The sequence below is a fragment of the Tyto alba genome, unplaced genomic scaffold (genome assembly GCF_018691265.1).
Source record: "Tyto alba isolate M040663 unplaced genomic scaffold, T.alba_DEE_v4.0 Super-Scaffold_26, whole genome shotgun sequence".
NCBI classification, from domain to species: domain Eukaryota; kingdom Metazoa; phylum Chordata; class Aves; order Strigiformes; family Tytonidae; genus Tyto; species Tyto alba.
Window position 1 is genome coordinate 2,156,648 of NW_024881300.1, and position 27,394 is coordinate 2,184,041.

The following is a 27,394-nucleotide window of genomic DNA, read 5'->3' on the forward strand; positions in this document are numbered from 1 at the left end:
CCACAATAAGGTCTCCCCGGAGCCTTCTCTTCTCCAGGCTGAACCCCCCCACCTCTCTCAGCCTGGCCTCATAGGAGAGCTGTTCCATCCCCCGGATCATTTTTGTGTCCCCCCTCTGGATGTGCTCCAACAGGTCCGTGTCCTCGTGCTGAGGACTCCAGAGCTGGACGCAGAACTGCAGGTGGGGTCTCACCAGAGCAGAGGGGCAGGATCACCTCCCTCGACCTGCGGGCCACCCATGACCATGACTCCTATGCTTTCAATAGCCAGTTTAACTTTCCAAGCCTTGGGTTCCTCTGGGAAGCAGCTTTGCCTTCATGGTTGAGGCAGGGTGGCTCTGTGATTTTCCAGGACACTGTTTGCACCGAATTCGGCAGCAGCAGGTTCTCACTCATCTCTGTGTGAGGACCCCACACTGGAAAAAAGTGTGTACAGGAAAGGTGTGGAGGTGCCTGCTGCCCAGTTTGGGTACGCTGGAACTGGAGAGACTCCTTCCTGCAGGTAGCTCATTCCCCTTGGGCCATGGCAGACAGTGTGATGGTATCAGCCTTGGGCAGTAGGTGGTCTGGGCCATCCCACTTGAACACACAGCAAAGCCAACAGGGCTTTGGAGGTGGGCCAGCCCGGGTGATTCTGCAGCCAGAAGCAGTGTTTTTAAAATCCTCTGTTAATAATCTATACTAAATGGGTAGCAGCAGCCTCCACATCATCTTTCAGGCTAATGTGTTGGGACAAGCTGCTCCTCTCGGCTCCTGTGCAGCGAGTGCTGTGGTGCCTCCTTTCTGCAGCCAGAAAATTGCTGACATGGGAGATGGGGAGCTCTGCAGCAAGTACTGTCACAAGGACTTGGGTATCATCCCGTGGGCTGGTGCCACTGTAAAAGAGAATCCTCACCAAGCAAAGGGGAGAAGGGGGGATAAAAAAAAAAAAAAAAAGCTGATGACGGGAGAGGCAAAGCTCACTTCTTAGGCCTGCAGCAGCACGTGAACTTGTCCCAGCTAGTGTTGACCACGGGCTGGTGGGATGATGTGATGTAGTTGGGAAAGCTGATGCTGGGTGCTCTGGAGCCTTGGGGCTGGCTGTGCCTTCTCGGCAGCCAGCCTCCTGGGCTGCTGCTGCTGGGAGGCATTAGATCGAGGTAGTAAAAAAAATGAAGAGAATCTGCAGTCGATTTTACCAATAAGGGAAATAGACAAAAAAGAACAAAAAGGTTATTACTTTGCAGGAGAGGAGTGGTGAGTAGGTCTGTTGACCTCAGTAGAGAAACTTGGCTTTGTGTTTGGAGGGAAAGTGCTGCCTTTTTTAGAACTCAAGAGGGAACATTTCACAATCAAATAATTTATTCTCCTCTGTCCCTCCCCCAAATTGGTCACGGGATGTTATTGCATAAGCAGCTTTCTCCTTGAGCAAGGGCATGTTTTGCTTGTAAGGATGTGCTTATCGCAGGTAGAATACAGTATTGCTTGCACAGGGCCCGCTGCCTCTGTCCCGCCGTGGCCTTGCTCCTGGGGAAGGAAAGAGCTGTCAGCGGGATGGGTGTCTTTTGGCCTCCCCACAGCCAAAGGAAGTGGTCCTTTTTTCCCCACTGATGCCCTGGCTCCCAGTGCCCAGCACATCCTCCCCTTCTCTGGGACCACTCTCTGCCCTGTTTGGCCAGCACCACCCTGAGCTCAGTGCAGACCTCCTGTCTCAATGAAAGAGGATTGCTGGTCCTTTTTTATTTATTTCTTCCCCATCTTTGTACTCCTCCTTCCTGGATGGTGGCAGCCTCAGCACACCCACCTGCTCCCAAGCAGCTGTCCCTCAGCAGTAATTCCCGTTGCAGTCCTCTCCTCCCTGAGACGGCTCCTGCCTCCTTGAGTTCTGTCTTGCCATTTTGAAGGATCCCTTCCCAGCCCCACAACTCAAGCTGTTTGTTTTCAGATGCCTTTGAGATGTCCAGCCACCAGGTCAAGCTGAGCCTCCCTCTTTGGGAGGTTTTGTGCACTGGATTTAGTCCTCCATGGAGGAAAACTCCCAGTTCTTTTGAATGGAGGTGAGCTGGCTGGCGGGACACTGGGCTGCAAAAGAAGGAGCAGGGATGAGAGTTCAAGTGGTTTCTCTCCCGCCTTGTGTCATCCTTCCTGCTCTGCAAGGACCCTGATCTTCCTTCACAAGTGCATTACTTAATGCTACTGCAAAACACAGTTGTTGACAAAGCCACTGCCTTTTCCCCCATTCTCTTGCAGGCTGTACTGTTATCAGCTGTGGTGCACAGAGCTCTGGGTTGGCCCCTTGCCGGAGCCTTTCGGGCGGTTATTCGCGTTTAATTTCCTTGTGCACAGAGAGGGTGCACGCAGCAGAAATGGCAGTCATTTCCCCACTTGCCCGGCAAAGCTCATCCTTGGCAGTTTCCCAGCATGATCCCCAGTCTTGGTTGGTTTGGAGACAGTTTTCCATCGTTTCCTGGCAAGTGCTGTGACAGAAAGCGTGTCTGCTCCCTTTGCGCCGTCCAAAGGAAGCTGTTAGGGCTTGGGAGGTCAAATCTGATTAATGTGAGGTCCTTGGAGAGGGAACTTCAGCATCAGCAGGGATTTACTACCTAGTTTATTCTCAGGAGCTGATTCAGCTCCAAGAATCGAGAATTAGTGTTGGATTGAAACTCCTGAAAGTCAGTTTTTGAGTGCTTTTTGACTATGCAATCAGAAGATGCCAAAACCCTAGGTGATTATTCTTTACTTGGAAACCAACCTCATAAGGTCCTGAATGCTTTTTTCTTTGGTGTTTAAAAAGGGCTGCTGGAAGTGGGACACCACGGGTGAACACAGGTCCCTCCTGAGGGATGCTGGGCTCTGTTCCACACAGAGCAGACCCGGTGACAGTCCTGTGAATAAAACGAGAGGGAACTGTTCGCTGTGGTCCTTGGTTTTTAACTAAGGGGCAGAGCTGGCGTTGATTGGCATCAACCGTGTAGTAAATGAATTAATGTTGTGCAACTTCAAGTGCTGATTTTAGTGGCTGTTGATGAGTTTTAGAACTTGGAGCCTGTCGGCTGAATTTTAGGACGGGCAAGGTGGTGTGGTGGGTTCAGGACACTCGTGTTCGGCGGATTAAGACATGTTGCTCTTGGATGTGTCAGCCAGTGCACCGGTGACAAGTTGATACTTTTCCTCCAAGATTCAACTGTCCGCTGTGTAGAATTGATGCTGCTCTTGTCAGCAGACGTTTGGGGCTCCCCTGGACTCATGCCTCAAAATCCTGCATGCATAATGATTGAATGGGTCAAGGTCTTCTGGGAAAGATGTTCGTATACTCCGTGGAAACAGCAATTCCGGCTAAGAAATGCCAAAGCGGGGAACCTGTGGCTGGGAAGGCTTGTTGCAGTGAGTCCACTTTTGTGTGGACACCTCTGTGAGCTTCAGATTACAGATGGGGAAACTGAGGCACGGAGCCATCGCTTGTTCAGGGTCCTTCATCGGGCCGGCAGCAACTCGGCGGGCACACCCTGCCTGCCACGGTGCCCTGAGCCACACGAGCAGTTGTCGGCCTGAGCACAAGGCTGAGGGGTTGATTTGAAACCCACGGTGGTTCCGAGAGTGGCTTTCACCCAGCCCGAGCGGTAAGGAAAGCTGGACACACTGCAATTCTCTTTAAGCAAGCCAACGCCTCCTCTGCCTGTCTGTCCTTGCAGGGGCTGTGTCATTGGACCAACTTTTCATTTCGACGTACCCGCCCTCCACTTCGGTGATGTCTCCTTCGGTGAGTGTGCCCTGGGCTTGGAGCACGGGCTGAGGGGTCTGTGCGTTACCAAAACGGAGCACCTGAGCGTCAGATCATCTGTCATCTGTGCTCCTTCCGAGCAGCCTTCAGGGTGTCAAAGCCAGGGCTGATGGTTGCTTAGTTGCTATTGTGCCACCACAAAATCAAATAGGACCAAAGGAATGGAAAGTCAGTATTTTCTGGTGTCCTCACAGTCTGTTCAGCCCCAGCCTCCCAATCCTTGGCAGCAGAGTGACTGTGAGAGTCCTTGTCCCAGCAGGGTGCAGGGGATGGGACTGCAGGAGGAGGGAGTTTAAGCCATGTACTAGCCTGTCACTGCGTGGGTAAATGTTGCTGTGGCAAGGCAAGGATACCATTTACCCGCCTGGCCTTTAGTGTGAGATGCTAATTAATGCTGTGAGGGCCCCTCCTTGTCACCTACCAGGTGTTGTGCCCAAGCAGTAGCTCTGAATCAGGCTCTGATGGCCTCAGAGACAAGGGCTCCTTCTCCTTCCCCACCACAAGCCCAGCCCTGCTGACAGAGCCGGTGGCTCAGCACCCAGAGCGTCTCCATTGAAATGCAGATTCTGGTTCTCCATCTCAGTCTCACAAAAGGCTTTTTACTCTGATGATCTAAAGTTTAAACGTGAAATCAATTGTGGATTGATTGAAGGGCCGTTATCATTCTGTGCCCAGGATGCCTCTGTGTTTTCATGCTGTTCGTGGACTTTTTAAGAAAACTCATTACCTTTCCTGAGCTGCTTCTCCCCTCCCTACACCACCACTCTGCCACTTATTTCCTTTTGAGTAAATAAAACAAGAAACACACCAGGCAGAAATGTGGCGATGTTATAGGAAGTTCATCCTACTTAATCTCATTTCATTAATAAGCCCTTTTCAGCTGAAGGCAGCTCTTGTATTTTTGCTTCTTTTAACTGTTCTGCTGAGCGTTGTCTGCAGCTGGCGACTTCGGTCTCGTTTGGGATCGTGAGAAGCCTGTGTTTGTCCTTTTTGTGCCCCTCCTGCCTCCCTGCTGGGGTAGTTGCTGGAAGTGGGCAGTGGTCACTGTTGATCAGCGTGAAGAAGCTCCCTGCTGTGTCTGCGGTTGGTTTTCCTCCCCATCTGTACCGAAGTGACCCTTAAGCAGGCCACGGGTGGTGTCTCCTCCTCGCAGTGCTGGCCACCCAAGCCAGATGTCCACTCCAGAGTGAGCTGTGGGCTCACTCCTTGTCTCTGCAAAACATCCCCACCAGGTGCGGTTGGATCACTGGTTTTCCATTATGGCAAGCAGGTATCAAAGCTAAAGTGATGTCAGCCTTTGCGGGCAGTAATCCAAGCCAATGTGCAGCCTGGAAGTGACGTCCCCATTCGTTAGGGAAGGTGACACATGGCTCCTGCTAATTTCTAAGCAAGCATCAGGTTTGCCTCCAGTGCAGTGGGCTGCGAGCTGTCACCTGCTCTGGTCTTGTACCCCCAAACAGGAGGTGCCTTGAGGATCCTGCCTAGAGAAAAAGTGTGTTAGAGTGCTTTGCGTCATGCTACCTTTCCCAATTTCATCCTTCCTTTTTTTTTTGTGGTAGCTTCTCCTCGATGACAATACACTGCTTTTATACATTGAAAACTCTGGGAGTGTTCGCGGAGCTAACAGGGCGTTTTACAGACGGAATTTTCAGAATGAATGGTCTGTCTGAACGCACACTCGTAAGTGAGAGATAATTGGTGCTGGTTTGGGGGCAGGTAAAACAGCTCCTCACAGAGAGAGAGAAACTTCTGTTGTTCAGCATCGCTAAGAGTGGGCATTTCCAAGGAAGCAATCTCTGTGATCAGCAGAAAAGGGAATTTAAGTGACGATTAATTCCTCGCTTAGCTTATCAGGCAGCTGTAATTCAGATTGAAAAGGGCTAAACTCCAAGCGCAGTTTTATCCTAACAGGCTATTCACACCAGCAACCACAGGATAATTGCTGCATGACTTCATATGTGTGTCATTTTCCTAGGCTTTCCTCACACCTTGCCATGTCGCCTCACAAACACCTCCTTGGTGCCCATGACCTTCAGCCTTCGCATTCCTGGGGATGGCTCGGGAAAGCCCAGTGCTAGCAGTTTTGTTCAGATGTCAGGCAGCACTGGCTCATCCTGGAGAAAGGGAGCCCAACGATGCCCCAAGCCAAGGGAATTTACCATAAAGCCCTGCAGAGGGACCGTCCGCTCCCTGGGAGTCCTGGATATCCAGGTATGGGAAGAGTCCAGCCGTACGTGCTGCAGCGGGGGGAGCTGGAGCTTCCCTGCTGTGTCAGAGGGCTTTAGCACCGCTAGCTTTGAGCATAGCACGGGTGAGATAACTGTGCTAGTGCTAGGCTTTTGTTAGCTGAGTGGCTCTGAGACTTTTCTGAGGGAGCACTGTTTTGTTTCCAAAATCATAAGCTGAAGATCATGTACCGTATGGTTGAGTACAGAAGCCGTTCCTATGTTTTTGAGAGCTGCTTAGAGGGATTTCTTTGATTTGAAGCGGGCAGAGGAAGGATGAGGGTGGAAGGTGGCTGTTTAAAAGAGAGATACCATTGTATAAAGCAATTTGCTTTTCTCCCCGGTCTTATTTCTCCTCTCCTGTTGAGCAGAATGAGTTGCATTCACTGCAGTGATCTCCAGTGGGGACTGAAAAAGCTCTGGCAGCCATGAACTGCAGAGCATCTGCTGGGCCCTATTTTGCCCTCAGCTTCCCACCGTCAAGCTGAACTCCTTCTGTTGAAGTCAACAGATTGCCTCTGGATTTGTGCTATTGTAGTCAAGATTAAAAATTATTGCCTTAATTTGAATAGTGGTGAGTAAAGCATTAGTCTGATTGTACTTTAATTTAGCTTACATATGCCCTGATAACTGCAAGGTGTGTTTAACAAAGCAGGTCTTGTCAGAGGACTTTTGTTACTCCCAGAGACCGTGCTCTGTACGTGGGCCAGCAGAAGAATTAGGGCAAAATCCTTCCTTTCCTTCCCGTGGAATGAGAACCAGAGGACACCACACATGGACAATAACTTTTGGGAGCGATGAAGTATTTGCTGCTCTTCTCTTCCACCAGGTCACCCTGTGTTCCAACACTCTGAAGAGCTACGAGCTGGCGCTGGTGGTGGATGTGGACGGTGTTGGCAAGGAGGTGTTGGCGCTGCTCCTCACAGCCAGGTATCGGCGCTTTCCTCGCCGAGGTTTCCTTGCACGTAGCTTGCTGGCTCCGTCTCCAAATGAGGAGTGTTGCTTAATGAGCTAGTTCTGCCCAGCGAGGTATGAGAACAGCAGTGCTTTGGAAGCAGCACGTGTTGAGAAGCACCTGTGCTCAACAGACCCGCACGGCCCGGAGCCTTTTTCTGAAGGGAACAGTAATTATATTCACTATTGGCCGGATTTTTGGTGCTCGAGGTATAACAGATTTCCAACGGGCCGTTTCTCCTCCTTCCTGCAAGTGGTGGACTTGTGCTGGGTTGCATCAAAATACAACATTCGTTTGGGATGCAATGAGCAGCCTGCTGAGAGCTGGTGTCTGGTTCAGTTAATGAAGGCACGTGCAAATGGGAAAGGGGCTTATGGCAGGAGTGCTGAGGGAAAATCAAAAATAAAAACTTATGAAGGGGAAGGTGAGCTCAGGTTTCTCTCCTTCCCTCTGGTTCTTTTGAGCATTAATGTTCTCAGACTTAAGCCAAAAGTTGTTCTTGCTGCAGCCAGATTCAATCCGGTTGTGCTGCAGTGGGTGTCAGTTTAATTACAAGAGGGATGCAGCGTGCTGGTGCCGTTCCCTCTCGCAGGCAGAGTCATCCAGTCAGTGCCAGGGCTGCAGTTTTGTAAAACGAGCGCAGATGGGAGCAGAGAGCGCGTGGATCCACGGGGGTGCAGGACCGAGGCAGCTGTAGGAACTGGGAGAGGGCGATCACCCACCGCGTAAGGCGGGCGGGGGCTCGTGCCCTCCGTCGCTGGGGCAAACGGCTGAGTTCAGGCAGGGCAACAGTGGTGTGGGAGAGGAGGGGGTTATTTTTACTGAGATACTGGAGTCTTGCGTTCCCTGAGCCTCAGGGAGCACCGGTCCTTGTTGGGAATGCTCCCCCAGAGCTCACACCTTGCTGGGGACCATTGGGAGGGTCCTTGCCAAGCCTCCTGGGGCAAAGGAGGGGCAAAGCTGATCAGGCAGCTCTGGGATAGCACACCGTGCTCTGCCCGGGCACTTGGCAGCCTCTCTGAGGCTGAGTCTCAGGGTTTGCCCCTCCTTTTCAGGAGGTGGTTGAGTAAAAAGAAGTTAAAGGTGATTTATCACTGTAGGGGTATTAAGTGTCTGTTTGACAGTGACAAATGTGTTATGCTCCATTTCACGCTATTTGGGGAGTAAACAAACTCTACATTCTCTCAGGATCTTTAATTCCCTTCTGGTCATCTCTCTGCCTAGATGCATAGTTCCTCCGCTGCGAGTGCTCAACCCCATCGTGACATTTGGACGGTGCTTTCTAAAATTCCCTTACCAGCAGATGCTGACCCTTGTGAACGACAGCGATCTCCCAGGCTGCTACCAGCTTCTTCCTCAGGTTTGGCATCGCTTCCACCTCCTGCCCTCAACTGTTGTCAGGGGGTTGATTAGGGAAAAAAGGGGGTTTTGGATAAGACCTTGCTGGTTTATATTCCAACCTAAAGATTTGCTGAGAATAGCAACTTACCTGAATATAAACTTTAGATAGCGGTTGAAACTTTAGGAAGCAGTTTATATTCTAGTCTTTGCAGTGCTTTCATGCAGGAGAACTTAGAGGGTTGTGAAAAGCTGCTGCAAGGAGACTGCCAGCACAGGAGTGGGTGTTTGTGGAAGCAGCAGCTTTTGGACCCCCTCAGGGTGCTAAGACCATACAGGTCTTGCATCTTGTTTTGTACCTTTCTTCTTTTCCCTGGGGATTTTTAAAAATGTGTGTGAATTGTCATTGTGGTAGGCATTAAGGAGTTTAAAGTTTCCTCAGAGGTCACTCACGTGTGGCGTTTTGATTGTGTCGCTTACAGAAACACAAGAAGGAGGCTTCTGTGTGGTACTCCAGCCGGGCGCCGTGTGGGATTGTCCAGCCTCACAGCTCAGTGGAGGTCCCGTTCACGCTGGAAGCCCAGGTGGTGGGAGAGCAGGACACCATTGCTCATGTCGTGGTGTTTGGGAATGAAAGATCCCCTCTGGTGAGTGCTGGGGGACATGGGCCTTCATGCATCTCGTCTTGGGGGGGGTGCAAATGTTCTGGCAGGGTTGCTAATTCCAGGGATGCTCCCTGGGAAAAGAAGCACTCGTAATATGTGGCTGGTGTGGACAAGGAAAGAAGGGATTCATGGCGTAAGCAACAGCTAATGCCTGGAGAAGAAGGACGATGGTATCCTCTCAGGTGGCAGTCTAAGTATCTGACACAGCATTTAATTACAGATAGGTGAGACGAGAAAACAAGCCCAGCCTGAAACCCGGAACCAACCCCTGGGTCTCATACTCTGCTGTGTTATTAGATGAACAGCAAGTGCTACTTCATTAGGATTTTTGTTCAGGAGCACACAGGGACATCCCCGAATCCTGCTAAAACAACTGCTGTGTAAGAAACCATGCTGAAAGTCAGGCTCATCACGTCGGAGAAATATCCGTCATATTTCTTTGCCAAAAGCCCCAGCCAAAGACTCATGAGTCTCCACACTGCTTGCATCTGGAGAACAGAGACTTTTTTTTCTACCAAGCTTGGAAATGGATGAGGCAAAGTGTTCCCGAACCAAAGCCTTCTGAAAGATGACGTTCGTGTTCAGGCATACACAACAGCAGCAATGACAGTGAAATGTAGGCAAGAGAATGTTGTAGGTAGTGTCCTGGCTTCATCTAGCTGAAATCAGGAACAAATTTAGTTAATTAAACTTTAATCGAAAATGATATTAACTTCTGAAGCAGCTGTTTTAAAATGTCTTCTCATCTCTCTGCGCATGAAAGAGGATGTCAGAGGATTTCTGTAACAGAAAGAAAGGCTGACATTTTGAAAGTAGTCGCAGGGATTTAAACTTTTAATAAAACAAATGGAAATGATGCTGCTAAATCCCCTGGATGCCACTGAACATCTCAAGCCAGGCCGTTGTGGCTGTGCATGTAAACCAGTCAACAGGAAGGCAATGCAGGCTTTGCAGGGAAGTCTGAAGTTTGACAAAACAGTTGCTCATAAATATAAGGCATGCATCCCTTAAAAAGGAGGGTTTCTCCCCACTAGAATAACCAGTTGTCTAACTGTCAGCTTGTTTTTTAACTACAGGTTTCTTGCAAAACTCTTACCCTCGGGTTAACAATTTATAGTTTCAAACTTTTCCTTAATCTCTTTTATCTGGAGATGAATACATCAGTCTTTCACTCAAAGGACGAGCGTTTCAGCTGGAGAACCCTGGCTGTCCCTAAAGAAATGACTAGCATGAGGTTGAGCGTGTGTGTGTGTTCCCATGAAGTGGCTCTTTAATGTACAGTGTTTATGCTCTGTTGCTGCTGGCACTCAGCAAGGGCTGGTAGAAACCTCGCTGGGTCTGTCGACAACACAGACCTGAGTTTCTGGCTTTCGGGCAAAGATTCTTGGCTTTTTCTGTAGGTCTGCCTTACAGTTTGCATGTGATATCAGTGATTCCCTAGTAGCTGATTCACCCAAAGCTTTAAGGGCAAGCAGAACAGCTAGAGGTCACATTATACATCCTGCACTGGGGGCACATCCCACCCCTGTGGATCATACGATGCAAATCTGACCTCGGGAATTGCTGCGGTGTATTCCAATAAAGCAAAATATGAGCTTGCTGTTGATGACCTAGGTTATGCTGTCTGGTATTGATCCTGAGCCTTTGCGCCGTTTCAGGTGGAATGTGGGACAGATCTTTCATCCAGGTCGCAGAGAGTCCCTCCCTGGGCCTGTTGGCTGGCATTTTGTTTGCAGGTGGCTGCACGCCAGCTCCAATTTGGTGTGTGTAATCTCCTGCATTAAGGAGCTGGTGAAGCCCAGCCCTGGGGTTACTGGTGGCAAGGGCAGGGGATTTGGCAGCTGGCTGCTATCAAAAGAAGCGGTCGCTCAGAGCACGGCTGCCTGCCAGAGACAGATGCTCTTCATTCCTGAGTGATCAGATGTGACGTTATATACCCATCGACAAAGCCAGCAGTGCTGCTGGGGAGGTGTGTGCGTGGCAATATTACTGATGGCAAAGTTGCCATCTCCTTTTACTGCCTTTCCCCGTGTGTCACAATACCTGTAACTCTGTCGAACAGGGTTTTCCTTGTCCCTTTTAAGAAGACTGTAGACAAAGCCCTTCCCTTTGAGAGGATATATTGTGTTCATACACACTCTAATTGAAGCCAGGTTGCCTGGGCATCCTCCAGATGTTGTCCTGCTCATCTCCAAAGGGTTCTGCCCTGCCTTTGCTGCTTCTGCCCTGCTGTCACCTGGAAGTGAAGCCAGCTAGCGAGGCACAGCTCTTCCCTCCAGCTCCTCCTTCCCAGGAGCTTTAGGCAGCGTCACCCAGACTGCAGTTCTCTGTGCCTCCCTTCTCCCAGAGGGAAAAAAGGTCCATCATCATGCATGGCTTCAGCTCTTGAGTTTTCAGGTACCAGCCATGGTACGTGCTTTTTGGCTTGCTCTTGCACGGCGTCCTGTCAAGAGATGAGCATTTCTGGATGCTGCTCCTTCTGGCTGAGTTGGACTAGTGGTTGTGACAGCTGTCAATGCCATTTCCTTGAGTCAGACACCGTTAAAGGTTTTACATCATGGAGACTGGTTTCTTTCGTGGTTAAATCATACTCCATGCCCTCCAGTGACTTATATAGCATCTTGTCAGTGTTGGGAGCTTTATGCGTTCAGATCCTGTTTAGGAGTTGGGGTGTTTAGAACTAGGGAAATCCAGCCAGACTAGATAGATAAATCCTCATTGGTTTTCATGATGTGAGAAGGTAGTTTAGCACAGGGATTCACATTTCTCCTCCAATAGTCTGCCAGTTCTGCAGGGACAAAACTTTTGGGTCTCAGACTGTCAAAAGAAAAAGCTACTGTTTGAATGATGGGATTAATAATTAATGCCCATTATTCAAATAGTACCAGGAATACACATAAGCACAAATCAGAGGCAACTAACTTGTGTGATCTCTACTCTGAAAGGCCTGCTTTGCTCCTGACTTTTGCTGGTTTTCACGGGTGTAGCTTTGGGAACGTTAAAGAAGTTACTGTCCAAGTGTGGCAGTGCAGCAGCAGAAGTCAGGGAGGGTGGTTTGGGGCAAGATTTAGCAGTAAAAGGAGTGGGAGCAAGCAGAAGGTAGAGGAAGGAGAGTTAACAATGTGGAGGAGGTGTGAAAAAGCAAGCATGGGAAACAGGTTTCCTTTATCCCCTGATACAGGGGGCTTGTGGCTTTTAGATGAGATCCCACCAGATCCCACTCTTGCTCCAGGCTTTCTGTTTCAGTCTGATAACACTGAAAACTTCAAAGAGCTGTAAATGTCCTCAGTCTAGGAGTACCCTTAGAGCTGCCTAATCTTTTTAAACTTTTCCTGTTGGTTTTTTTTGATCTTTCCTACCTGCTTCCTGGAGCAGAAAATCCATTTAGTGAGCACTGGAGAAGGACCAGTTGTCTACGTACATCCAAGTAAGATAAATTTCGGCAGTATCCAAGTTCTACAAGATGCTTCCCAAACCCTCCACCTCTCCAATCAGACTGTCATCCCTGCATTCTTCTGGGCAGAGATGGTAAGTATCTGTGGGTCTCTTTGCCAGAAAAAAATGACTGGTTCATAGCAGCTTGTGACTTGATTTTTATGTGCATCATTTGCATATCACTATAGGATTGACAAAGCAAGATTTTCCATCCCGGTGCAGCATGAGGAGCCTTGGTCTGGGGGACTCCTCAGTAAAATAGAGAATTTGCATAGATGTTTAAGCAGAAATGAGTCTGGATCATTTTCGCAAGTTCTCCCTTTATTTTGTGGAAGGCATTTAACTCTAAGAGTCATGGTTTTTTTGAGCTCTGCAATCAAGAAAACCCTGTGGCCCTTTGCTCCTGAAAGGGCATGGATTTCCCTATGTTTTCCCCGTTAAATCTGCATTTGCTTTGTGTCAAGCTGCTGTTAATCATAGAGACTAGGGAGTGAGGTCTGTCCTGAAACTGCTCACAGTGAGGTGAGTTTCACACCTACGGCAGGGGTGGTCAAACCAGCTGGGTTGTTGCACAAAAATCTACTTGTAAGGGTTGTGAACCTATGGAGTCTGTGAACTCCGTCGCATTGCAGAGTGTCTCTGGAGACTAGCTGCAGAAAAAGGCTGTTTAATTCATGGAGGCTGCATAGTGTGACAAGCTGCACAGCCGAAGGAGATTGGGTTATGGGCTGATGCAGCCAGGAAGGTCTTGTGGGCTGAGGCTGGGTGGGATGTGCTCCCCACTGGAGGGGGGGGATCTGTGAGGGGCTTTGAAAACAGGGTTCGGAGGCTGTTTGTTCTTCAACATGCTAGGTGGGTCCAACTTCTGAGGCTGCTTAACCCAGACCTGGCACTGTGGACGTGATTGTGTCCGTGGATAAAGCATCAGGCAGTGTGTGAGAGTAGAGGCTCAGCCTGCTGGGCTAAGGAGGAGGGGGGCTGAATTTCCCTCTTGCTGCTTTTCCAGCTATTTGGGGGATAAATATAACCTCGAATTGGGGGTTCCCAGGGCAGCTTGCTTTGACTCCACAATGAAGACCTGCTCTTCATCTCTGCAGAGAGCAAGCCACCTCGGGTGGGTGGTACTGGTATATAAATGATGGGTTTTGTGTGCTCACACCAGGCACTGACCTGCAGAGCTGTTCAGGTACCACCGTCCTGGTGTCATGCCTTCCTTCCCTCCCCTGGGCAGCTTGCGGTGTACCCAGAGGGGTTTGCAGGGTGTATCTGCCTCTCCATTGCCTCACGGCCCTAAGGGATGGGACTGGGCAATAAATCCTCTCCTCCTCCACGGCAATCTCTGCAAATACTGTGGCTAATCAATAAATGGAACAATAAGATAAGGTGGTTCGGAGATGGTTTCTTTCCCTGCAGTAAAGATGGGCTCTGCTGCTCCGTGGTCCCTCCCGCTGACTCCATAGGGTCGAGTTACCCCCATGGTGAGCATCCCGGCTTCTCAGGACAGCTGCTGATATCGTGGAGATGTTGGGGGAAGCAGATCCTGAGAACCAGCTCAATGAGCCATTACCAGAAGGGCTCTTCAGCGCCGTGATGCTGAGCGCGCCGGGCGGGAGCAGCACTGCGGCGGGCGAGATGAGCTCGAGCTGCTCCCGTGCCCTCCCGTGCCTCCTTCGGCGCTGCTTCGCTGCCTCAGCTGAAGCTTTGCCCTTTGCTGGTGCCCTGGGCTGCCTGGCAGTTTTATTGGTGGGCAGAAGAGAGGGTTGAATAAGTTTGGAGATTCAATTTGAGATGCGGTCGGGCGCCAGGGTGAACTGCACAGGTACATCTGAGAGCAGAACTGGCTCCGGCTGTCCCTTAGCCTAGCTGGGGGGTGGCTTGGGCATCCTTCATTCACCTGTGGCCCCAAACCCAAGTCTTGCTTTCTCTAAGATGCCAACGCCGCTGCTTTGATTTCCTGCTTGGAGATTGCTGCAGGACGGTGAGCTGTGATTTCCCTGTCTGCCATTCGATGGCTGATCTCAAAACCGTGGCTGTTTGCAGTTCGGCTTATAGATCACGGTCCCTGCTCAAAGGAAAAAGCTATTGATTGAAAATTTCACAGCAGCGTTGGGTCAGCAATGTTACAGCACGCTGACTGGCAGCTCAACAAACTGAATGAGATTAAATTAAGGGACAGCAACAGGGCAAGTAAAAGGCTGGTATCTTGTTCGAAACAGGAAAGGAAAATGCTGTAGTGCAGATGGCCATGCTGCTGCCTTGGTGGTGGTATTAACCATCATGTGCAAATAGCTGTTCCTGTCAAGTCAAGCTTTCTTCTTGCTTGATGGGAAAAAAAGAGCATTATCTGAGCGAGCTAAGATGCTTTTTTTGTGGATAACTTCACTTTGGGGTAGTGAATTAAGGAATTAACTGGAGTAACCCTCGTGCACAGGCTTCCCCTTACCATCTCCTCTTCTCTCCATTGGATGAGTTGAGTCTATTCTATGAGTTGCAGGGAGCAGCACTGAACATCTCTGCCACCAGAAGGAAATAAATAAAAAGCTTCCAGAGCTGTGCATTGAAATGGGGGTTTTTTTTGGATTTGAAGAGGAGCGTAGGGACTTGCTACCCTGGTCCTGTGTTGGCTTATCCCTGCTTGCCAGGGTGTCTGCAGGCCTGTGAGCCCTGGGACCAGTTCTTCATCCTGTGCTCATCCACAGAATCCTGTATGTGGCTGATGTGCTTTTGCTTGTCAGACTGCTTTCCCAACTGCCAGGCAGCCCCATTAGAGAATCCTCTGGCTCCAGCAAAGGGAGGGTTTTCCTTTTCCTTGGGTAGAAAAGACTGGAGGAACAGGTCAACATGAAGGGCTGTTGCAGTTTAGCTGGGGGCTGATGCGACTTGCTGAAAAAGGTGGCTGTTTCTCCTCCTTGCTGCCACTGTCATCTTCTTTTCCTGTTTCCCTAAGTGTCTGATTTTTTCTGCCATATTGACAAGTGCAAAAGAGTTGTATTGGTTAGTGGAAGTGTTTGCTCTCCCTGCAGAAAGGCAGAGAGGAAAAAGCATCTTTCTTTGATCATTTCCTACTTGTTCTTTGTCACTCTGTCTTCTCAAGGATCTTTTATTCTGCTACTAAGAATGACACCTCTCGGCATCACAAAAGGCAGCTGCATATCACGCCTGTGTGATCGGGAAAGACAAGACAGGCCTAGGGTGTAATTTTTGTTAATCAGTGGCAGCTTTCTTCTGCCTGCACAACCACCGTGCTGGCTCTGTTCTGTGCTACCACAGGGAGGCAAACGGTGGTTTCCCAGTGCCTTGTAATGAGGGAGGAGAGAGAAAACCTTTCTTGGGATTTCCTCTTCTCATGAGAGTCATATTTTGGGGTCCTGTCTCCTTTGACCTGATCCTCGACCTCCCCAGTCCAGAGCCCTGTGCTCCTGATGGAGCTCGCTGCTGCCTGGTTTCCAGCAGTGGCCGTACAGCCAGATGTGTTGTGTTCTTCAGGAGAGAGCCTGGTGAGTAGATCCCCTTCCACCTTTCCAGGGGTGAGCTGCCATCAGATTCAACTGGAGCTGACATTGCAGAAGAGACCAAGTGTTAGTTATTAAAGAAAAAAAAAAAAAAAAAAAAAAAAAAAAGCAAGCAGCTGCAACTGTTTTACCTTCTCACTGGAATTCACTGGAGAAAGGTAAACTGGTTATCAGACAGCGCATAAAAGCTCTTTGATCAAATGTGGTGTAAGCACGGGGAGAACACACAGTTCCCATTCCCGTAATTGTTTCTCTCCTCATTAGCACAGGATTTGTTTCATTTACTAATTTCACTGCTTATTATCTCAAGCTTTTGATGACGTTCCCTTTATTAAGGAAACAGCGGTAATGACAGACAGCAAACCATGGAGATAAACTTAAAAACAGTGCCGAAAAAGGGCTGCTGCCTTTGTGATTGTGTTTCTTGTTCTGGCTGATGGGCGATTTTGTTGGTGTCCGAGCAAATTGTGCAGGCTGCAGGGAGGGAAGGCTTTGAAGAGCGTGTTGGCTTTGTTCGTAGCTCTCTCCAACTGCTCTCACTGCAGTCGGAGCAGACACGAATTGGCAAGAGAGGGCGGTTTCTAAATCTACTGTAAATTACCTCTTTTTTTTCCCCCCCAAGCATCAGAATAATTAGCCAGCCTGCCAGTGTTTGCTCATAGAGAGACACAGGCAGACAGCGCTGTGCCCTTCCAGTGATATCTGGAACGCTATTTAGAAATTAGTGTTAAATTAACTTTCCAGGGCATGGGCAGCACAAGCCCTGAATCTGTGGTCTCTTCTAAGGTGAGCAGAACATTTGAAGATGAGATGCATAGCCTTAACTCTTTGCAGAGCTGTCCCACCTCATAGCCCTCCAAAAGCTCACCTTCGGACTTAAACCATTGCTTTGGGTTTTAAAGGCTATGTTTTGGTAATATAGCAGTACCAATTCACTGGTTTCCACCCAGTTTGGAGGGAACCATTCATTGTAGCTGACCGTGCCTGGAAACACATGACCTCAGTCATGCACAGGGCTCATGGCCAGGAGCATCCAGTCTCATGATGGTGACCAGTTGTACCAAAACCTGAGGAAGGTGGAAGGCTGCATCCTTCCCAGTGCCACACAGGCTTAGGTCCAGCAGGCTTAAGTCCAGGACATGTGGCTCTTAGAAAGGAGAGCAGAGGTTTGGAAACCTTGAAAAAGGTGCCTGAAACCTGGCCACAGGGGAGAGTTTGTTTTTTATCACGTCAGGTATCTTGTAGGAATTCATCCCCTTTCAAAATTGCTGTATTTCAGTGATGGAAGCAATTTTTATTCTGCTCATCTAGGGAAACTAAACTTGTATTGTGCTGCACCTGTTGGTTAACTGAATTAAGGAAGGGTATGATGTCCCTACAAGCAAGAGTGACTCAGCTGAGTGCTTTTCCCAAAGGAAAAGCAGGAGGAGTTGGGTTATTAACTGTTGTGCTGGGCAGCAGCCGGCCAAGCCATGCCCGTGTCCTGACTGGAGAACCCCCATGTGCGGACTGGTGGCACTGGTGTCCCCAGCCCATCAGGGAGGGCGGATGGGATCTGGAGGGGTGAGCTACGCACAGGCTTCGTTAGCTCACTCGGCAGCCTGCTATTAGCTGAGCCAAGATGGACAAATCAGGCTCTGGTGTCAGTGGCAATGAGCGCCACACTTTATTTTTTTCTTTTTTTTTTTTTTTTTTTTTTAAGAGGCTCTGCCTTTTGATTCCTTAAAACATCCCCTTGATGGTGCTTGGGGGCAGAGGCTAAACCACAGTGGTCCCCGTGTTTTGCCGAGGAGATGGTGGTGCTGAGGTGGCAGGAGGAGGCTGGTCGTTGGTGGGAGGATCTAGCCAGCCTCACCCTCTGATCTCCATCTCCTGCTGGGGCTCAGGCTGGTTTTGGGCTGGCTCTTTTCTGCCACTGGCAGTTGGTGTGAACAACCAGTAGCTTTGAAATGAAAAACATCAGGGCCCCCCTGCCTCGGAACTGCTGAAACACGTGGGACAAGCCTCTGTGCACAACTGATGTAGGACGGGGGGTTTGTTTGCCCTTCACGTGCAACCTCCGTGAGGAGCGATGGGCCCGCCTGGCAAGGTGTGAGTGCTCTCTCCCTAGGGCTGCGGCTTGGTAAAATACAGCTGCATTTTTAGTATTGCGTTCTGCTGCTTCTTTCACTGGTGCAAGGCCAGAGTGACCAGATCACTTTAATTAACTAGCTTTGAGGAGCTTCAAGAGAACTGAGTGTGGCAGCTCCTCAGTCGTCCCTTAGGGCAGCCATCCATCCATCCATCCATCACGGATACACGCTGGTGTCCGTTAGAACCAAATTTTGGCAGCTCTTCTTCACAATGGAAATCTGTCCCGGGAGAAGCTAATGACCTCAGTGTTGAACTTCTTGATTGAGTGATTGATCCCAACCCTGGCCTAGCACGCAGGGACTCTCTGCAAGCTCCTGCAGGGACAAAAATAACCCCTGTCTTTGTCTACCCAGTGCATACAGCTACCGCATCGTTTTCCGGAGCATTCGAGGATAAGCGAGTAGCAGGGATGTTATCAGAAGTTAGATCCTGGTCTTCAAAGTGAGGGATTTTTTTTTAGCATGCCTCCAAGAGATTTCTTGTCTCTGAGCCACAGCCAGGATCCGTGTAGGCAGAAGCTGACCTAGAAGCCTGAGTGGATGTGGCCCGGCAGAGCCTTTTGGTGCTGGCAGGTCTCCTGTGCAGTGGTGCAGCGCGCTGCCCCGCAGTGCCCCTTGGACCCACAGCAAACGCTGACTGAAAGAATGAGGGCACGGTGCAGATCCTGCTCCTCTGGGGCCGGCTGTTGGCCTGGCAGGGCCTGGTGGGTCTGCACTGGGAGATTCAAAGTCTGCTGCCATCGAGACAGTCGATCATTGTTGCTCAGTAATAGTTCCTTGGGTGCAATTTACTGCCCGGCTTGTTGCCAAGCTTTGATAAATGAGCTTTGTCAGACAGCAGGCTTTCAGTTTCACCTCCGGAGCAGAGCGACCGGGTCTCCTTTTTGCACGAGCTACCCTGTGTCAGCATGAATCAGAGGAAAAGTTGTACGCTAAAGGCAATGGAAACCTAACACCCACCGGCTTGGTGTGATCGTGTTGGCTGGGGGGCCCTCGGCTGGTGGCAGTGCAGTGGATGCCTCTGAGGCTCGTGACCGGCCACGCGTGAGACGCAGGGGGAACCAAAGAGGGTTGGTGGAATCCTGTGTGGTCCAGGGTTTACCCTGCGCCAGCTACTTTCCTCCATCCCGTTCTCATCTTGCTTTTTTAAAGACTTTCTTTTGCAGCTCTAGAGGACAAATTAAACGGAGCGGAGTTGGTTAATTTTGCCAGCACCTGGAATAATTTTGATGCCTTTGGCGTGCTCCATCCTGGGATGCAGGCAGGCACAGCCAGCCTAAGGACTTACCGTAGCTGGGGCACCTACACATGCTGCTCGGGACCCTGACTGCTCAGCAAGTTATTGCTTCCCTGGCCTCCAGCTAGTCTTACCCTTGTTAGCAGAGGGCGCTTTGGCGAGGTATTTAAAATGTTTCCCATGTCTTCGAAGCACTGCTTGGTTTGCTGATGCTCTTCTCCCCTGGGCTGGCTGGTGCCCTGTTAGAGCTCAGCGTTGCCAGCCTGACGGATGGAAACTCGAGCTAACTTCACTGGGATCAAGCTTTTGCTTGGATCACGTCAGGCCTCCAAGCACATTGTTTCTTTCTATTAAAAAAAAAAAAAAAAAAAAAAAAAAGGGAAAATCCCTCTTCTCTTACAATACTGCAGTTTTGGGTGAGTAGTGCCTGTCATCCCAAACACAGCACCGAACCGTGGGGTGCAGGTACCACCACCGCCGTGGTGGACACTTCAAAGCCGTACATCTACATCCCAGTGCGCTTCAGGCTGGCCAGGGAGCGTTGCATGCATTTCTCCTCTGCAAGCTTGCTCCCTGTGAATGTGGTTTTAGGTGGGCTGGGGGTCCAGCACCTTTATTACCTCATCCCTAGAGGGAGGTCCACGAGAAACCAGAGGCAAGCCTGGGCTGTGCCTACAGGGCACACGTCTTGCCGTTTGCTTTTTGCTTATTGCTTTACTGCCCTGCTATAAACATTTATGGCTGAATTTTCCAAAGCCGAGGGCACTGGGGCACCTCGCTGCAGCTGATGATCAGTGGGAACCAAGTGCTTCAGTTCTTCGGGGGCTGTTGAGAAGCACTGAGTAGCTCTTGGGGAAGAAGACTTTGGTGTCAGGGTTTTGATCAGCCGGTTCGGTAGAGTTATTCTGCAGGGTCTCAGCAGTATCCCCCAGCCATGTGGCTGCTGCGGGGGGATTTGAGCAGTCCTGGCTTCCTCTGGCCTTGAGTCTTTCTGCCAACCCAGCCACTGTTCTCAGGAAGCCAAGAGAGATAAAGTAGCTTCCCTTGGCGTGCACTCCAAAAGAGAGACTGGAGGGGAAATAACCTTCTCCTGAGGATGAGCATCCCTTGGGTTGGGCAAAACTGGGTTAGTGAAGCGAATCTGTTAGGGGTGGGCAAAATAAAGGTCGTGTAAGCTCCTGCACAGTTGCTGTTTCCAGACACCATAGCTTAGATTTAGGGAAATCGAGCCTTTGTGGTTTTTACCCTCATATCTTTAGTTCTTCCTCTTCCTGCACCCCACAAGAGACCAAGGTCTGTGGTTTCCATCCTAAGTCAGTGTTCGGCTTGTCTTACAGGCTGGAAAATGCTCACGCTGGAGGATTGAACCCAGTAAAGGAGTGATCCCCCCCGAGACAGAAGTGTCAGTGGCTGTCATAGCAAATTTGGATGACACTGAGAAATTCAAGGACGAGGTGAACCTGTTCATAGAGAACAGCCACACCTACGCTATCCCCGTCCGGGCTGTTGGCATCGGCACCACGATTGTCACCGACAAACCCTTTGCTCCGGAGCTCAACTTGGGACCCCACTTCAGGTAGGGTATCTCTCAGCTCCCGCATCTCCCGTGGGCTCAGCGAGGAGGAGTTTTGCAGTAGTCCTTAAGGCTAGTTGTTGTTCAGTGCTCAAGGTCCTCGCTCGGTTTCCCTGAAGCCACAGGGATCCCTTTAGAAACATTTTATGGCCATTTGGAAGTTGTTAGATACACTCAAAAGACACCGAAATGGAAACCAGTTGCTAAAATATCACTGAATTGTGTTTAGGTAGAATACATTTATTTCCTCACTTTATCAAGTAAAGATTTGGAGAAAGACAGCAGGTCCTGGAAGCCTCTGTCTGGAAAATGCTACATTACAAATATAAACATATTTCCCTTTGCAATAATGTTCCTTGCTTTTCCATTCACTATGGGGTATCATCTCGTAACAGCGGAAAACCGGGGCAGTAGCTTGTTCGCAGCTCCTCGACTAAATTCACAGTGCTGTTTTTTTTTTCCCTCTGCCTGGCAGTCCTGGAGGAGCAGCAGAATTTGTCTTTGCCCCGTATCATTCCTCAGTTTGCTCGTCTTCCCCTGCTGCCCTGCCAGCCTGCTCTTTATTAGACATAGTCGCTCTTTCCTCGTTTCTCCTGCCCACTTTCCTCGGCGTCCCCTCCGTCACCGCTGCAGCGGTGGCTGCAGGACCAGCTCTGAAAGGGAGAGGAGGAGAAGTCGGCTCAGTTTGGGTGGGATAAATGGAGAGTTTTAATTAAAGAGCTTAGCTTGAAGGAGGGGATTCACTGACCCTGATGCACATGTCTGAAACCAGGCATGTTCTGGTACACAAGAGAAAAATAAGCCTTTTCAAAGTGCTGTTTGCCTTGTGTTGGAGACCTCTTGGGGTGAGAATAGTCTTCTTGAGGTGCCTGTTCCTTTCCCTGGCTGTGAAGAGGGTCCATTGTGCTTGGGGTGAAAAGAGCAGGCTAATCCTACCCTAAGCATTTAGGATAGATTTGAGGGGTTTAAATATACACGCACAAGCCATCCACCTAAGCCAGGGAGGTTGGTGCTTGTCTAGCAAGTCCTGTGCTCTCTGCAGCCACAAACTGGCTACACAGCGGAGGGGACAATGACAATGTGATTCGTGCCTTTGTCCTCTGCCCCGCTTCACGTCTGCGCCTGCAGGCTCAGTTTGGGGTTGTTGCCATTGCTGTCGGCTCCAGAGCTGCCACCAGCTGAACCGAGATGGGACCCGGGCAACATCTCGGGTCAGCTGGGCTTTCCCAGAGCCACAAATTCTGCGTCTACCCAGAGCTTCCCCGAGCTTTCATCTGTTGCTGTCCACCACATAAACCATTTAATCCTAAGGTTGTACACATCATTTTGTTAACAGTCTGTTTTAAAGACATGGTTTGTTCTATACTGTCACTTCTGTGTTTGTATGTAGCCGCTCGTGGCAGACATGCATTTTGTAAGCCATGTATTCTGTCCCTTTCAAAAAACCAGTAACTGTTCCAGGAACAATTAATTGGCTGGTCATGCTTAGATTTCTAGAGGATGAAATAATTACTGCATACTAGCCTGCAGTTAGTGTTTCTTTACATGAAGGAATCAATCTGCACTGGATATTTATTTTGCTTTATATCTAGCTCGAGTTATTCATCTCTTGTTGTCGCTCCATTCCCTCAGCAGCTAGAGTGGTCTTGTTGCTCTGTTTGTTTCGAGGAAACTTCTGTTGATCCTGTGTTCTCACAGTGTATTTATCTTCCTACAACACAAAACCAGCAGCACTGTTCAGGCAAAGGGTGATATGCTGGGGGCGATGAGGGTTGGATGCTCCCTAAGGGATGAGGGGGATAACATGGGTGCCAAGGCAGAGGCCCCACCAGCGAAGCAAGTGGTGTCCAGGTCACCAGATGAGTCCATACACCTTGTAGCTCCCCGAGAGCATCTTCAGAGGAAGCCATCTGAGGCAGCAGCTCCCAAGGGGAAGCTGAAATGGCAGCGAGGCTGTTCTGCCATCCCCTCACAGCCAGGATGGGCCAGCTTAGTGTCTGATGCAGCGAGACCTGTGGGAAGCCCCTTGGGAAAACGCTCCAAGTATTAAGCACCAAAGGCTGGCGATGCTCTGTCCGCAGCAACGGGGACGATGATCTTCACAAAGCTCTTCCTTGCTGTATGCAAACAGACCAGCTGCGGGATGGTGATAAATTTAGGGGCACCCAAGGTCTGGTTTTTGCTGAAGCTTTGAGCTAGGTCAGCCTTTTCGGAGGTGGTTCTATTGCTGCGCAGTCAGATACTGCCCTCAGGGTGCTGAAGCTGGGTGACCGCTGGGAAATAGCAGCTCCCATGGCATTTTCCATCTCTGCTTCTCTTCCAGCCTGGATCCCTGCTGCTACCACTTCAAGATAACGAACAAAGGACGACGCACCCATCAGCTCTACTGGACAACGGAAGGTTTCGCCCCGTTTCGCCCCCATGATCGTCTCCCTCCCATCAGTAACACCAAGGGCAAAGGTCCCTCCCAGAGCCCCGTACCTGCCTGCCCTGTGTTTAAGCTTCGACCACTCAGGGTGGAGCTGATGCCAGGCAAGACTATGGACATGATGCTGGAAGGCTTTTCCAGCACTCCCCAGGTGAGATTCCCCCCCCCAAGGGCTGTGCCTTCCCCATCAGATCACCTCCGCTGAGACTTCTTTGCAGCCCCTTGACATTTGCCTGAGAAAATGAGCAAGTGCTTTCAAGAAACTGTTTTAACGCCACAAGTTACCATGGCAGCACCAGTTGCTTTCCTCTCTGGCCACCATCAGTTGCTAAGGCTTTTTCATGTTTCCATGGCTACCATAAACCCAACTTGCTGATACCAAAACACGAGCTGATGGAAATATTGCTACTTCAGGGGCAAACAGCAGGTTACGAAGTGTTGTAATGGGGCAGAAAGGAAGGGCAGAGAAAATAAGTTATGCTTAGACTAGAAGCACAGGCAGAAAGTCAATTAAAAAATGGGAAGTAACATATCTGGGGGAAGCAGTGAGTAAAACAAAACACCTGTGAAGGGAGGGAGTGTCTGGGAGCAGCATCATTTTTCCTCTGTAGAGAAACATGGGCCAGAGGGCTTGTCTAACACTGAGTCCTGGAGGAGAAAAACGAGCACAGTGTGTCGGCTCTAATGATCGGGCTGACGTTCATCCATGTGGGAAACTGTTCCCAGGGATCATTATAATTGGCAGCTTGACTGTCGTCAATATTTCCATAACAGCTCGCCCCAGTGTCTCAGCCAGCCCCGGTGTCCCCAGGGCAGCCAGGTCTTGCAGCACCCTTGGATGGCAGCTCAGAGGGGGACATTTCAGTAGGGTCACTGGATGTTCTGCTCGCTGGACCCTTCTTTACGAGAGAAATCCAACTCTGCAGAGAAGCTGCCAGCTAACCCTGGTGTGCATTCCCTCTCTTCAAGACTGCTGGGCACAGATGTTTAAGCGAATGTGGAACAAATCTGCATTAAACTCCTGCTGATACTAGTGTTTTGAAAGGTGTTTTAAAGGGTTGCCTCGGTGGTAGCTTGAGGAAGACTTGATTACTCACTGCGATGGGACAATCCCTGTGCAGTTCTGAGCCCAAAGGTTTTGCTGAAGAGGAAAAAAGGTACCAGAAAGGAAATGAAGTGATAAGGTGAGGGTGTCTTACCTGGAAAGCTGAAAGGGGGTCTGTGTGCTCAACTGTGGCTACCTGGCTCCGGCAGTCAAAGCCGAGCCCCTGGAAGCGAGCTTTCCGCCTTCCTTGCGTCTTGAGAACTTAATAGTCTTGAGGTTGGTCAGAAGCCCAACTCCCTGCTCGCACGTGCAACACAGATGATTTTGAAGTCTGTAGACTCTCGAGGAGGAGTTGATCGTGGTGTTGTATCAGAGGGAAGAGTGAGAAATGACAGGGGGAATTTGGGGAGTTGAAACCATGAGAAATCAGGAAAAAGTCTTAAGTGTAAGAGGATCCAGCTTAAGCAGAGGGTTTTCATGTGAAGCGCGAGACGTCTCTTTCCTAGGGAGGATTCTTTTAAAACCGGCTCTAGGAGAGCACAGTACATCCTAGGAATGAGTGACCCCTTCTTTACCTGAAGGCAGGTTGGCTTTTTGGGTTTTTCCTGTCCACTGAGCTTCCAAGGGAGGGTTTGCTAGCACTGGCCCTTCTATCACCTGTTTCCCTTAATTTAATTTTTTTTTTTAAATCACTTCCTACAGCTTTCTGTAAGCATTATGCTTGGCAATGGGCCAAATCAAAACAATAATACTTTGGGGCAGGGATTATTACAATTGCAGGCAGCACGTGACTCACGAGTGCTTTTTGTGGATATTGGGATGGAGCATTACGGACCTTTGAGTGCAGAATCAGTAGAACGCAGCATAAAAAGCGTAGAGGGGCTGTTGAGGAGACCAACGGCTGTAACTTCATGGCAGTGTTACGGTCTGTGGTGGGGCAGCTAGCAAAGGCAGGGCGTTTTCTGGGCACCCTGCTAGCACCCACTGAGTGACGGGTGACTCCTGCGTGCAGGTAGCGAAGGAGCGGCTGCTGTGCCACGCCATCGTGGGGAGCAAGGCAGGGAAGGTACAGATAATGCAAGTGGATGTCACGTGCGAGTTCGTTGCTCCCATTCTGCAGATGTCCTCCAGAGAAATCACTTTCCGGACGGAGAAGGTAAGTCTCTGGATTGTGTGTTGGCGTTTAATAGCGTGGCTGATGACTGAAGGCGTGGGGGGGGGTTGTGCTTGTGTTCTGAGGAGCAAGTTCAACAGCTTCTCCAAGCCCGTGGGGCTTTGGCTGCCGAGTTGAGCAGGACCAAGCTTTTACCATTAACACTGAGATCATTATTTCGCTCCTCTGGGACTGGGGACAGTCTCACCAGCTCTATTCTGCCCTTCTTGATGTGGAGGCAGAATTGAGCAGCTGAGCCAAGGGCACGGGGTGAGATGTGTGGGACCCACGAGAACAGCGTGGGCACTGCTCAGCCAGCCTGGGTGCCGGGGCTGTGGGTGGGAGAGCAGGTTGCTGCAGCTGAGCAATGCTAAACCCCCTCCTCACCCTTCCTGTGAGCAGGCAGTTCAGCTTTAATTAGGAGCTTTTCAGCTATCCCTGATGTCTGTTTGATGCCATGCGCTCCGATTTACCAAGTGCTGTGACACTGTAGCTGTTTGATATCGATACACCCAGAACTATTTTCCCAAACACTGTCCAGATTATATAAAACATGCAGGAAGCCCAGAGCAATTCATAAACAGGAAGAAATAGCTTAGTCTGAACTTAGCTTTGGGGCTACAGACACCTTGTCACTGGAGCAGGGGCAGCAGGACACACATTGCAACCACAGTGTTGCGGTTTCCAGCTGGCTGTATGCGCATGTAAATGTTCAAAGCTAACCTTTGGTTACTGCAGGCTCTCTGCTACAGGCCAAATCCTGCTTGCTTTTCTCCTCTGACTAGCATCACTGCTTTTACGAGGCTACTATAGCTTATAATGTGGTAAGAAATTACGGCATGTGAGTGAAAATCATCTCGTGTGGTTCTGCTCAAGAGAGGATACAGAACTGGAGACAAACGGTCTGGGTTCACATTCTGGTTTTGATCTTATTCGTGCAGCTGCCTCCTCTCGGGGTCCTGTTCCCTCATGTGTACACGAGACAGTTTCCTTGTCCCCGGGGGGATGCTGTGGTTTCTAAACATGAAAAGCATGTGATATTTTTAGAGAAAGACCTTCTAGAAGGGTAGAAACTAATAAAAACAGTAGAGATGTATGCACTTTGGGGGTTGAAAAACTTGAAATGCATCAGAAGGGGAAGATGGTCCATGGCCACTTCAGGTTATTTTTTTTTTTTTCCTTCTCTCCTGTTTCTGTAGCAACCCAGTGATGTCCTAACTCTTCAGTACCAGCCTCTTTCTTTAAAAAACATCACTTCCCTGCCACTCAGCATTGTCCTGGCCTTAGAGCAACCCTTCTCAATCTGCAATGCAGACCGGCAGCCCCTCTCTGCGGATGTTCAGGTGAGCAGCCGTGGGCTTTCCTGCAGGTGGGCTTTGAAGAGGGAGGAGTGTGGTGGTACGTTGCTGTTGGGAGGTCCTCTAGTAGAGTTTATTCTTTAGAGTCAGCAGTAGACTGGCCTGAACTAAATCAGATTCCAAACAAGCTGCTGAAGGAAATGAAACGTCATCTGAAATACATTCTGGCTCTAAGGTGTGAGGAGAGGGGAGCAGGCGACTAGGCCTGGGCAAGCCATGGGGTAAAGGTGTCTCTTGGAAGCCATCCCAGCTCTCCAGCAGCCACTCTCAGGTAACCTCAAGAGCAGCTTGCTTTCTCCAAGGGCTTCCCTGCTTTCAGGAAGGCTGAGGCTGCTCCTCCAGCCGCTGCCTGGCACCTGCCCTGGTGTTGGTGGAAAATGTTGGACGTGGACTCCGCTAAACACGTGTTGTTGTAGGGACGGCCACCGCTTCTGTGCCATGCCAGTGACTCGCCCCAGCAAGGGTGAGGCTGCAATGCTGTGTCACTTGTGCTGTGAGGGTAGAGGAGCTCCTCCAGAGTCAAGGCAAAAGGCCCTGGCATGCCACTGCGCTGGTTTGGTTGTCTATTTAGCGCATAGC

The 27,394-nt window shown here is 50.0% G+C and overlaps 1 protein-coding gene across 1 annotated transcript in view; it reads left to right on the forward strand.

Annotated features, from left to right (window-relative positions):
- Nucleotides 1-27,394, forward strand: part of HYDIN (HYDIN axonemal central pair apparatus protein) — a 156,331-nt gene that overhangs the window by 62,219 nt on the left and 66,718 nt on the right. The window contains 10 exon segments of the mRNA XM_042797769.1: nt 3,671-3,738; nt 5,735-5,970; nt 6,814-6,914; nt 8,164-8,299; nt 8,760-8,924; nt 12,318-12,470; nt 20,596-20,834; nt 23,155-23,410; nt 25,317-25,460; nt 26,657-26,800. Coding sequence (XP_042653703.1) covers nt 3,671-3,738; nt 5,735-5,970; nt 6,814-6,914; nt 8,164-8,299; nt 8,760-8,924; nt 12,318-12,470; nt 20,596-20,834; nt 23,155-23,410; nt 25,317-25,460; nt 26,657-26,800 — 1,642 coding nt within the window.